The 13,073-nt window shown below is 45.7% G+C and overlaps 1 protein-coding gene across 1 annotated transcript; it reads left to right on the forward strand.

Annotated features, from left to right (window-relative positions):
* Nucleotides 1–10,703: 10,703 nt before the first annotated feature.
* Nucleotides 10,704–11,363, forward strand: LOC130998516 (uncharacterized). The gene has a single exon (XM_057923932.1). It carries the CDS (start codon nucleotides 10,704–10,706, stop codon nucleotides 11,361–11,363), a length of 660 nt encoding a protein of 219 aa, XP_057779915.1.
* Nucleotides 11,364–13,073: the final 1,710 nt, after the last annotated feature.

Consider the following 13,073-nt stretch of genomic DNA (forward strand, 5'->3'; position numbering starts at 1 on the left):
TGATGTTAATTTTATAGGAAATTGAGTGTTGGATGATTGTTTTGTGCTTAATTTGCTTTATCTTGTGAAACATGATTCTTACTCGAACTTTGAAGGAATTTGCAGATTTATTGAGTTCGAATTTGGAACAATGTCCTGAAATATAAGTTGTAGATCATCTCAATACGAGTTCGTGAGCGCAAACGGATCATAAATCGGAGTTCGGACGAGAAAGTTATGGCCGAAACAAAAACGTCGCGCGCAGTAGTCAGAACCCGGCGGTCAAACACCGTTGACCACCGCCCGAAGAAGGATTTCCGGCGACCTAACCGGCGACCGCCGCCTGGGTCGCCGGACCTTCTGGAACGTTGGAAAAGATGCGGCGATCGTCGTGTGATGAAGATTTTTTGTGATTGAGCCAATGACCGCCGGATGGGTCGCCGGGCAGGTCGCCGGCTACCCGGATTTTTCAGTTTTGCGCGTTTTTGGAGTTCTTCTGGGTTTCAAACTCTGTATTTTACCCTGGTACTATAAATAGGTCTTCTTATGACCTATTTTGGGTTCCTTTTTCAGTTCCCAACTTTATTTTCCCAGCTTTAGTTTTTCAGTTCCCAACATTCATATTTCAGTTTTATAGCTTTAGAACTTTTTAGCTTTCCAGTTTTCAAGGCTTGGATCAAGATTGAAGATTCAAGCCGCTACAATCGTTTTAATTCGGTTTTTATACAATTTGTTTTTACAATTGCGTTCAATTTAATTATGTTTATGTTTGATTTTATTATGTCTGGCTAGTCTTTTAATCTGAACCTAGGGTTTGTACATAGCTGATTGATTATGTGTTTTTGATTTATTGATATCAATTTGCCTTCCAACTTGTGATTCATGATTCCTGGTGCCTGTTCTCTTGTGAATTATCTGATCAATGATTTACATGTCTAGTTGTTCAGTTTGAGTCTTGAATGCGATAATTGTTCAGCCGATTCAGGAATGCATGATATAGTGTTAGCCTTGAGTCTTGAATGCGATAGGTGAAGCTATAGGAAGCTATTCTTTATGTGCTATTTGGAGTTAATTTATTCCTTGGAGTCTTGAATGCGAAAAGGGATTTATTAATCTACGTTCATAGGTGGTCGTTAGAGACGCTTGTGAATAATATAGTGATCTTTCATCAGGATTGGATTAAAATTGGTAATTGAATCAATAGGTTAAATGCATGTAGTTGATTAGTGAAAGTACATCCCTAGGGTCAGAGTTTTCCATATTTTTGAGTTAAGTAATCGTTATTTATATGCTCTTTAGTTTTAATTTAGTTAAATTTAGTTCGTAATTCACCTTCAATTTCGTTTCACTTGCACACTGTGAGAGTCTGTTTAGGAAGTAGATAGAGTGATTTCGTTTTACAGTCTCTGTGGATACGATACTCTGCTTGCTATTTGCGTACTACAATTGCACTGTTTAGTTGCAGTTATTGTTGCTATAAAAATAGTGATCAGCCGCTCTCTCATCTCTCCCTCTCGATTCATCTGCTCTCTCCACCAGTCGCCGGCCATCGCCTCCGCCGCCGCCGCCTCCGCCACATCCTCTGCCTCCATCCTCTGCCGTGTCCACCGCGTGTTCTACCTCTGCCTCCATCCTCTGCCTCCACCTCCACCATCCACCGCCTCGCGCCTCCACCTCTCCTCCACTGTTTTCCCGGCGGGTTCGCGGCGGCGGCTGAAGCCATAGCTTGGATTGTTGTGTATGCCCAGAAAAGGGAAGGGTTAGCGCGGCCGCTTCCCCTGTTTCTATTCCCGCCGCTTCCCCTCTCCTCCATGGGTCGTGCCTTCCCGGAGAGGGCTCGGACCTCTGTTGTCATTGTGGTCTCGCTGAGGGTGCTGCAGATCTCGGATGCCTCGGCCAAGGGCGGTGTACGAAAAGGGTGCAGCAGATCTCTGAAATCATTCTCTCTCTTAGGTGCTGTTGTTGAGTTTTTGGGGCGGTTTTGCTGTTGTTGGGTTTGTGGGCGAAGGGAGGCGGCGTTAGGTGGGTGACGTCGTCGTCGGCGGGAATTAGAGGAGGGAGATGAGACGAAAGTGGTGTCGGTGGATTTGGTTATATAGAGCTCCGGCGGCGGCTCTGTCGGCTCGGGTTACAGGCTCCGGTTACAGGCTCCGGTAGAGAGAGAAATGAGGCTGTGGTGTGGTGGTTTTGGCCGTTGTTTCGCCGGTCGGAGGAAGCCGACTGTGGAAGGAGATTATAGGAGAAGAGAGAACAGTGGCAGGCTGGCAGACTTAATTAAAATTAACACTAAATTAAGTTTGTGGGATACACACTTTTATCTCTTAATTTTACTCTCCTAAATACCCGTGCCGAAAAGTTTTGAGCCATGATTAACGGGACGGAGGGAGTATATCAAGAGTAAAACAAGAATAACCACCATTCATTCACAAACCCGAAATTCACATCGAAAACCATCTTCTCTTCCACAAATTCATAAAAATTAGCAAGATTCGAGACCAAAAACTAAGCATATAAAGACTAATCTCGCCAAATTGAAAGCATAAGCGCAATAAAACACCCCCCCTTACTTAAAGCATGCCATGTCCTCAGGGCACAAAAGAAATAAGAAGAGTTAAGAAAACGTCCCTGATTATCGGCATTGAGAAACTAAAGCATCGTGCGAGGTGGTGAAGATGGGAATTCGCGGTCTGTGGCAGAGTAGAAAGTGGCCGCGCTGAATCTGGTCAGCGCTGGCAGAGCAGCGCGGAGAAGTGCAGCGCGGAAAAGTGCAGCGCGAACTGGGCAGAGACGCGCTGGCGAGGCTGCGCTGACGGCAAGGTTAGAACTGCAGCGCTGAAGTCAAAACATGAACACCACATCAAAGTATCCGCGCAAGTAACCAAAACTTAGGAAAGACACAAAACAACAACGGAAAACAAAGAAAAACAAACCAACGGTGGGTTGCCTCCCACCAAGCGCTAGAGTTAGAGTCTCCAGCCCGACTTCAGATCTGACCCTTAGTGAGGATCGTGCAGAGTGTGAGACTCCACCACCATGGATGAGCTCTGGTGCTCGTAATATAGCTTCACTCGGTGGCCGTTCACTCTGAAGCTCTCATTCGTGTTTTCATTGAATAGCTCAACGGCACCATGCTTAAACACCTCCTTAAGTAAAAACGGACCGCTCCATCTAGATTTCAGCTTCCCCGGAAATAACTTAAGTCGAGAATTGAACAAGAGCACCTTCATTCCAGGGCAAAGCTTCTTGTGGCAAATGCGGCGATCGTGGAGTCGCTTTACTTTATCCTTGTAAATTCTCGCATTCTCATACGCCTCATTGCGTAGCTCATCTAACTCCTCCATTTGCAGCGTGCGCTGCTTCACAGCAGAGTCCAAGTCATAGTTGGCAGCTTTGATCGCCCAATAAGCTTTGTGCTCAATCTCCACCGGCAGATGGCAGGCCTTGCCATAGACTAGACGGTATGGACTCATCCCAAGCACGCCTTTGAAGGCAGTTTTGTACGCCCAGAGAGCATCATTCAACTTTGCAGACCAATCCTTGCGCGAGGGCTGCACCATTTTCTCCAAAATTCCCTTGATCTGCCGATTGCTCGTCTCGGCTTGTCCAGAGGTCTGTGGGTGGTATGGTGTTGCTACCTTGTGCGTGATCCCATTATTCTTCATGAGCTTTGCAAACAACTTCTTGCAGAAGTGCTTGCCTCCATCGCTAATGATAGCTCTAGGAAATCCGAATCTAGAAAGAATGTTCTCTTGCACAAACTTAAGCACCACATTAGCATCACATGTCCGCATGGGGATAGCCTCAACCCATTTGGACACGTAATCTACAGCAAGTAAAATGTATTGAAACCTATGCGAAGTAGGAAATGGCCCCATGAAATCAATGCCCCACACATCGAAAATTTCGACAATTAAAATGCTTTGGAGGGGCATCTCATTCCTGCGGCCAATATTTCCTACTCTCTGACACCGATCGCATGCAAGAGTAAAGGTGTGTGCATCTTTGAAAATGGAAGGCCAAAACAAACCTGATTGAAGAATTTTATGTGCTGTTTTCTGCCCCCCAAAATGTCCACCACAATTATCTTCATGGCACATTTTCAACACTTGTTGTTGCTCCTCTGCCGGCACACACCGTCGAATGACATCATCCTTTCCAAGCTTGAAGAGGTGAGGAATCTCCCAATAGTAGTGCCTGCATTGAGCTAAAAATCTCTTCCTCTCCTGCGATGTCAGCTCAGACTGTAGAATACCACAAACTAAGTAATTAACAATATCGGCATACCAGGGCTCGGCGCTCACAGAGCTGGGCCGAGCAGCGCTAAATTCGGCAAGGTCGGCAGAGGTGATCTCGGTGAAGCTGGCCAGAGCAGAGCCGACTTCGGCAGCTCTGAAGTCGGCAGAGCTGGCTTTGCCATAGCCGAGCTCGGTAGAGCTGACGGGGCTGCTCTGGCTTGGCAGAGATGGTTGGGCAGAATGGACACGGAAGGGGCTGAGCTCGGTGGTGCTGCACTTGTCAAAGGTTAATGCATATGTATGCTCAAAAGGAAAAGATTCAGGGATGCACTTAAGACTCGAGTCTATCAGATTATTATCCAAGCGGGAAAGGTGGTCAGCTACATGATTCTCACTCCCTTTTCTATCCCTGATCTCTACATCAAACTCTTGCAACAGTAAGACCCAACGGATTAGACGAGCTTTAGCTTGAGGTTTAGTCATCAAATACCGAAGCGTAGCATGGTCACTATGGACAATAACCTTAGACCCAATGATGTAGGCTCGAAATTTATCTAAGGCAAAGACCACAGCAAGCATCTCTTTTTCAGTAGTGGTGTAATTTACTTGTGCACTATTCAGAGTTAAACTAGCATAGTAAATCACACGTAACAGCCTATCCACGCGCTGACCTAGCACTGCTCCTACAGCAGAGTTAGACGCATCACACATGATCTCAAAGGGTAATGACCAATCAGGCGCAATCACAACAGGGGCAGAGCTCAACTTAAATTTTAATGTTTCAAAGGCATGCATGCAAGAGTCATCAAAATTAAACGGAACGTCCTGAGCTAGTAGTTTGCATAGAGGTTGGCTAATTTTAGAGAAATCTTTAATGAAACGCCGGTAAAAACCGGCGTGACCTAAGAAACTCCTAATTCCCTTGACATCAATAGGGGGCGGCAACTTTTGGATTACCTCCACCTTAGCTCTGTCGACCTCTAGTCCATGCTTAGACACCACATGACCCAAAACAATACCGCGAGTAACCATGAAATGACTCTTTTCCCAACTCAAGGTTAGGCCACTTTCAATACACCTTTGCAACACTACATCAATCTTAGTCAAGCAATCATGAAAGGACTGCCCAAAAACTGAAAAATCATCCATAAAAACCTCCACGAATTTACCGATCATATTAGAGAATATGGACATCATGCATCGTTGAAATGTCCCGGGTGCATTGCACAATCCGAACGGCATCCTCTTCCATGCAAATGTCCCAAAAGGCGTGGTGAAGGCCATTTTGACTTGATCTTCCGGCGCGATTGCGATTTGGTAGTATCCTGACAAGCCATCAAGAAAACAATAAAAATCATGCCCTGCTAAGCGATCTAACATTTGATCAACAAAAGGAAGAGGAAAATGATCCTTTTTGGTGACGACATTGAGTTTCCTGTAGTCGACACACATCTGCCATCCCGTGGTAGGACGTGTCGGCACCAACTCCATCTTGTCATTGCGCACAACCGTCATTTCTCCTTTCTTTGGCACGACATGCACTGGGCTCACCCACTCACTATCGGCGACAGAATAGATAATCCCTTCGGCAAGTAGCTTAAGGATTTCCTTGCGCACAACCTCCATCAGCATAGGGTTCAAGCATCGCTGGGCATCTCGCTTGGGTGCAGCTCCTTCCTCTAGGTTGATTCTGTGCATGCATGTGGCTGGACTAATGCCACATATGTCACCTAGGCTCCATCCCAGCGCTGCCTTGTTTCTCTTCAACACCTCGAGCAGCGCCGCTTCTTGCTCTAAAGTCAGAGCAGCCGAGATGATAACTGGCTTCTCCTCGCTTTCTTCTAGAAAAACATACTTGAGATTGGCAAGGAGTTCCTTCAGTTCCAGCGCTGATCTCTTGGTTCCTATCTGTTCATCTAAGGGCAGCTCGGTATGGTTGGGCTGCACTGAGCTCGGCAGGGCTGGCTGGGCTGGGCTGAAGGGCAGAGACGGCTTCGGCGGCTCTGGCATCAGCAGAGCTAGCTGGGCAGCGCTGAAGGGCAGAGACGGCTTCGGCAGCTCTGGCATCAGTAGAGCTGGCTGGGCAGCGCTAAACTCTTCAGCTTCCCTAGCTAATTTCTCCATGTCGGCTGATCCAGCGCAAACTTCCACGCATTCCTGCTCCTGTAAAAATACCTTCTCAACCAAGCCATTAATAGCATCTATATATGAGCATTCATTCATAAAGTTGGCAGAAGGCATAGCCCAATTTTCGTGCACCGAGAAAGACACCGATTCCCCTAACACTGTCATTTTAATAGTTCCATTTTTGACATCAATCAACGTGTTAGTGGTCGCCATAAAGGGTCTTCCTAATAGCAGAGTGTGATCTCTACCATTCTCGTGCACATCCCCAATCTCAAGGACAACAAAATCAACAGGCACTATCAAACCCCCGACTCTAACTAGGATATCCTCTACTATACCACGGGGATACCTGACGGACCTATCAGCAAGTTGGAGGCATCAAGTTAATCCCTGCCCCCAAATCTAACATTCCCGTAGCTTCCTTACCATTTCCCAAAGCAATATTAATCACAAAACTACTTGGATCGCGCTGCTTTGGTGGCAAAGATTGCTGCATGATTGCGTTTGCAACTTCGGAGACCAACACCTTCTCATTGTCACCGAACCTTCTTTTGTTTGATGCCAATTCCTTGAAGAATTTCACATATGCGGGCACATTTCGGATCACATCAAGAAGAGGCAAATTCACATTTACCTTGGCCAACATGTTGTAGAATTCCTCGAACTGACGATCTTGCTTCTCGTTTCTCAATCTGTTCGGAAAAGGAACCGGTGGTCGATAAGGTGTAGTAGCTTTGTGGAGCTTGACCTCCTTCTCCTTCTCCTTCTCTCCTTCCTTTTGCTGGTCTGCCTTCTCTCCATCAGTCGGGCTAGTCAGAGCTGAACTCGGCTGCTCTGCTCTGGTCTGTGCAGGAATATCCACTTTGTTATCCACCATCTTACCACTGCGGAGAACAGTTACAGCTAGAGCTTGATGCGGCTGAGCAAGTTGGCCATGCAACTTCCCGGGCTGCTGTTGTTGTTGGATTTAATTCAAGGCACCGGAAAGTTGTCCAACCGTTGTTTCAAGCCTTTTGATTGTAGATGCTTGGGACTCCATACTTTGTTTGCTGATCTCCATAAAGGCTTGCAACGTTTCTTCGAGTGTGGATTTTTATGGTGGAATCGACTGCGCACTCTGTTGCGGAATGGATTGCTGCTGTTGGTATTGTGGTCTGTATGGTTGAGAAGGCCCCTGCTGTGGTGGGAAATACTGTTGTTGTTGTTGATAGCCCATTTGGGGTGGTCGACGGAATTGATTCCCCCCAAAATTTTGATTTCCCCATCCAACATTCGGCTGACCTCTCCATCCTCCAACGATATTCTGTGGACCTTGATTCATATTCTGGCCGTATGGTCTGCTTGCACTTGATTGTAGCTTTGGAATCCTTGTGCCGCATAGACTTCAGCTTGTCCTTCCGGAGTAAATTCTCCCATTCGATGACACTCATTGGCTCCATGGCTGAAATCTCCACAAATACCACAAGGCTTAACGTACTGCAGGGCTGGATTTGGCGTGGCTGACATCGGTAGCGCTGCCATCGGTAGAACTGGATTTGGCTGAGTTGGCATCGGCGGCGTTGTCATCGGCAAAGCTGAATTCTGCACCGGAGCTGAATTTTCCATCTTGTCCATCTTCAGCTGTTGTACTTCTCGCATGATCGAGGCCAACTGCAGTTGCATCTCGAATTGATTTGTCACCGCGTAGGCTTCAACTCTTCTTCCACGGACGGACTTCTGTTGGGAGCTCTCGGCCAAGGTCTTGAAAATCTCTTTCAGATCTGCAGCGGTCTTCTGAGCTATGTTACCTCCTGCCGTACTATCCACCATAAATTGGGCAGTTTGCACTAACCCATCGTAGAAGAACTGCATCAACATAACATTAGTGAATTGATGTTGAGGGCATTGTCGGATGAGTTCTTCATATCTCTCCCAAGCTTCGTGCAAAGGCTCGTCCGCTCCTTGGGTGAACTCAATTATTTTCGTTCTCAGCTCCTGTGTCTTGTGACTTGGGTAGTATTTCAGCATGAAATTTTCACAAGCATCCCCCCACGTAGTGATTGAGTTGGGCGGCAGAGAAAGCATCCACGTCCTTGCCCGGTCTTTAAGTGCATAGGGAAAGCACTTGAGCTTGAGTTGGTCCTCCGTGAGGCTAAGCAGAGGAATCGTTTGCACTTGTGTGCAAAAATCTCGGATGAATTGCAGCGCATCCTCGCTTGGCATCCCATGAAACACCGGCAGTAAACTCGAGTCATTGGGTTTTAGATTGTAGTTCCTCACAGCAGTGGGGAACACGATTGCCGACGTGTTAGTATCTCCGATTACCGGCCTGGTGAAGTCCCCCATGTATTCCATATTCTGCGCCATGACTTCTTTCTCCTCGTATGTATTCTGCTCTGTATCGGCAGAGCTGGTTTCTTCCTTAGTTATTTTCTGCTTAGTGCGGAAATCGGCAAAGCTGGCCTCTTCCACCTTTGTCTCTACGGTGTGCTCTGCACAGTCAGAGCTGACTTCCTCCTCGACTACGGTCTGCTTTGGAACGCCAAGATCAGAGTCAGAACTGGAATTGGCAGGGCTTGCAGCGCTGTCCTCGGAGTCAGAGTCAGAGTATAAAGCGTCTGCTCTGGCATGTGCCAGAGAAATCACCGTTCCTCTGGTATGTGTCCGAGTATTATCCAGCGGGGACGTTAGTTTTCTTTTCAGACTACGGCGTCCCTGCATACACAACACTTAACACACGGATAAAACGCACCGGGTGGAAGGAAAAGAAAAGTAAAAACTAAAAACGTTAAAACTGGAAATTAAATAAAGCAAGTAAAAACGACACAACTAAAACGCCTAAAACTTTCCCCGGCAACGGCGCCAAATTTTGACTCAACCTAAACACTACTCTAGATTGACTCGCAAGAGTACGAGATCTATTGTAACGTGTAAGCTAACACAAGTCGATCTCACAAGGAAAGTCTTAAAGGGCTTCTAATTGTATCGCAGGAAAAACAGTAAAGAAAGCAGTAAAGAGATTGACTATTAAACTAAAACTTATAATTAAAAACTTAAGTAACAACCGAACTTAAAATTAACTAGGCGAATTGAACTATTAAACCCTAGGCAAGATTTTAAAGAACTTAAATTAAACCTACTTATGAAATTAAATACTTGTAAAAGAAAAGACTTCTAATCTAGACGTAAAACTAAAGTGCATAATTTAAATTGTATGATTAAAAAGAAAGCATAAACATAAACGGAAAACGTAAACATGATTAAACAAAATAAATTGAATTGAAATAAGAAATACCGTAAACGTCTTGAACGTGTAATTGTGTCACTCAATCACAAGCCAAGAATAAACTAAACAAAACTAAATTGAAACCTAACTAAAAATCGACACTATTAAAGCAATTAAATTCCTAAGCTTCGGATGCCAACAGATCACAAAGATGGCGTCTAAAACTAAGGCAAAGTATGATATTACAATGAAAAGCATGACCCTATTTATAGACTTCAAATCCCTATGGATCACCATGGAAGTTGCCATGCAAAGTAGAACTCTAAAGGCAATAGAATCGTGTAAGATAAGGCAACTTCCAGCTGTGTCGCGTGCTCCGGAAATAATCTCCACCCTGGCATAAATCGCGGCTCTTGCCAGCGGAACGGCTTCCGCTCTGGCTCTCGGTTTCTCTGACTGGCGATTCCGCTAGCGCTTTCGATTCCTCTGACGCTTTCGATTCCTCTGGCTTGGAGATTGACTTCGCTGCTTTAGGGTGGTTCCACTGCTCTCTGGCTCTGGGGCATTTCTCTGGTGACTGATTCCTCTGGCGATTGGTTTCTCTGCTTTGGCAAGTTGATTTCTCTGGCGAGTGCATCTGCTTTGCAGCACGGGGCTTCGCTTCTCTGACGCGACAGAGTATGCACAAAAATGTAATTCTTAGCCCAAACTTCTCCAACATTTGCACTCTTCATCTTGAAATCCTAAATCTCCTGCAAAGCATAAAATATACCATAAAACACACCAATTTCCTAGAAGATTATCTTAAAATAAAGCTAATACAAGCCCCTAAAATTATAACAATTAGGCATAAATCAGACGTCACCAGTATTCACTAATTTCAAGTGACTAATTTCAAGTTTTTAAATTAACTCAAAGCTATGACTAACAAAAAACAATTTAAATTAGGCAAAAATGAACAAAAAGAGGCGGCAGTTTTTTTGGCCTCCAAATCGACAAATCTCCATCATTACACAAATTTGAGTACAAATTTAGTTTTCCCCCAAAAACAAATCTATAAATCTGCCATCATTTGGCAGATATTCACTAATCAAGTTCTGCTCCAAAAACTCAAAAACTACAAGTTCTGCTCCAAAAACTCAAAAACTACATACACTATGGTCATCAAAGACCTCTCTACCAAAGATAGGAACAAAATAGTGCAGTTTCTTCTTGCAAATTTGAAGAATGGCAAACCTAGATATGGTGCCATGAAGGAGGCTGTAGCCCTCTTCAACTCCTCCCAACGCACCGTCACTCGACTTTGGGCGGCTGCCAAGAAACAAAAGGAAAAAGGTGATGAAATATTTTTAGCAAGCCACAAACCAGGTGCTGCAAGAAGGAAAAGTGTTAGCGTCGATATAGAGCTAATTCAAAGTCTAGAGCTACACAAAAGATCAACAATTAGACGACTTGCAGTGGGGATAAATCAAAGCAAAAGCACAGTTTGGAGGTGGGTAAACAAGGGGCTGATCAGAGCTCATTCAAATGCTATTAAGCCGGATCTCACAGCCCCAAATAAGTTGATGCGACTGCGTTTTTCATTAGAGGCATTGGAATTTGATCGCATTATGTTGGCATTGAAGTTTAAGGCTATGGACAACACCATTCACATAGATGAAAAGTGGTTCTACATCACAAATGCAGCACATAGATTCTACCTAACACAGGCTGAAGGAGATCCTCACCGAACATGCAAGAGCAAGACTTTCATAAAAAAGGTAATGTTTGTGTGTAGTGGTGGTAAACCGGTGTCGGTTTTTCGGTTAAAACCGTAACCGAATCGAAAAAACCGGTTATCGGTTAACCGATAACCGGTTTTTCCCAGTTCAGTTCGGTTATCGGTTAGCACTTTCCCAGTAAACCGGTTAATCGGTTTAACCGGTCGGTTAACCGGTTAAACCGATTAACCGGTTTTTTTTTAAATTAATATATTTAGGGTTTAGAACTTTAGGCAGTCAGCGTGCGGTTTCCTTCCCAGTTTCCACTTTTCGAACCCTTCCCACTTCCCAGCGTGCAGCCCAGCCGCCTCCTATCCCCACCTTCGGCCTTCCTGTTTCCACCCGCAGCCAGCCTCCTCCACGGTTCCCTCCGGCCTCCCATCCCCGCCTCCCACCGGCACCGGTGCCTTCTCCGCCTGGACCCCTGGTTCCTCCCTCCGGCAGCAGCAGCAGTAGGCAGCAGCAGGCAGCACCGGTCGTCCCTTGCACCGGCACCTTCTCCGCCTGCAGCACCGGTCATCCCTTGCACCGGCGCCTTCTCCGCCTGGTTCCTTCCTCCGGCAGCAGCAGCAGCAGGCAGCACCGGGCGTCCCTTGCACCGGCGCCTTCTCCACCTGGTTCCTCCCTCCGACAGCAGGCAGCATCGGGCGTCCCTTGCACCGGCGCCTTCTCCGCCTGGTTTCTCCCTCCGGCAGCAGCAGGCAGCAGCAGCACTTTGCCGGCGTCGCTCAGTTCGCCAGGCTCGCCAAATTGAGAACCAGTGCATTAATCGGTTTTCGACCGGTTAACCGATTAACCGGTCCGGTTAACCGAACCGGTTAATCGGTTAACCGGTTCGGTTTTCGGTTAGAGGAATTCCTATAAACTGGTTCCGGTTAATCGGTAAATCGGTTCGGTTATAACCGAACCGACCGGTTTACCAGCCCTATTTGTGTGTGCCGTATGTAGGCCAATATTTTCAGATTCGGGTGAATGCCTATTTGATGGGAAGATTGGAATCTTCCCATTAATAGAACAAGTTCCTGCCAAGAGAAACAACAAAAACAGACCAGTGGGCACTATGGAAACAAAGCCTATACAGTCCGTGACCAAAGAGGTGATGAAAGGGTGCTTCATAAACCAGGTATGCAAACGACTTCAAATATGTGGACAATGTGGAAGTGCAATGTATCTTTTTGTTAAATGAAATTGAGACTGCTCTTTCATTCTTTTGTTTTTAAAAACAGCTTCTACCAGCCATATTTGCGAAGTGGCCAAGATTTGCAAGTAAATTGATCTACATTCAGCAAGATAATGCGAAACCCTATATTCTGGACTCGGATCCTGATTTTAGAGCTGCTGCCACAGCTCATGGATTCGACATAAGAATAGTTCAACAGCCACCAAACAGTCCGGACACAAATTTGAACGACTTGGGATGGTTTAGAGCTATTCAAAGCATACAAACTGAACATGCGTGTTACAATTGTGATGATCTTGTGAAGGCAGTTGAAAATTCTTATGCACAATTGTCTCCTCAAACATTAAACAAGGTGTTTCTAAGTTTGCAATCATGTATGGTGGAGATAATGAAGCAGAAAGGGCATAATGCATACAAAATCCCACACATGGGGAAAGATGCATTAATGAGAGCAAATCAGCTGCCAAGAGATTTGGAAGTGTCAATGCATTTGGTGGAAGAGTGTCGTAACTAACTTGAAAGAAAATGCACCTATGCATTTGGTGCAAGAGCTTCTTGACAAGTTGGGATATCCCTTTCCACAGCAA

Source organism: Salvia miltiorrhiza, chromosome 8 (assembly GCF_028751815.1).
Source record: "Salvia miltiorrhiza cultivar Shanhuang (shh) chromosome 8, IMPLAD_Smil_shh, whole genome shotgun sequence".
Classification (NCBI taxonomy): domain Eukaryota; kingdom Viridiplantae; phylum Streptophyta; class Magnoliopsida; order Lamiales; family Lamiaceae; genus Salvia; species Salvia miltiorrhiza.

Coding starts and splice junctions, on each gene's coding strand:
- LOC130998516 (XM_057923932.1), top strand. CDS start 10,704: ATGGTCATCAAAGACCTCTCTACCAAAGATAGGAACAAAATAGTGCAG.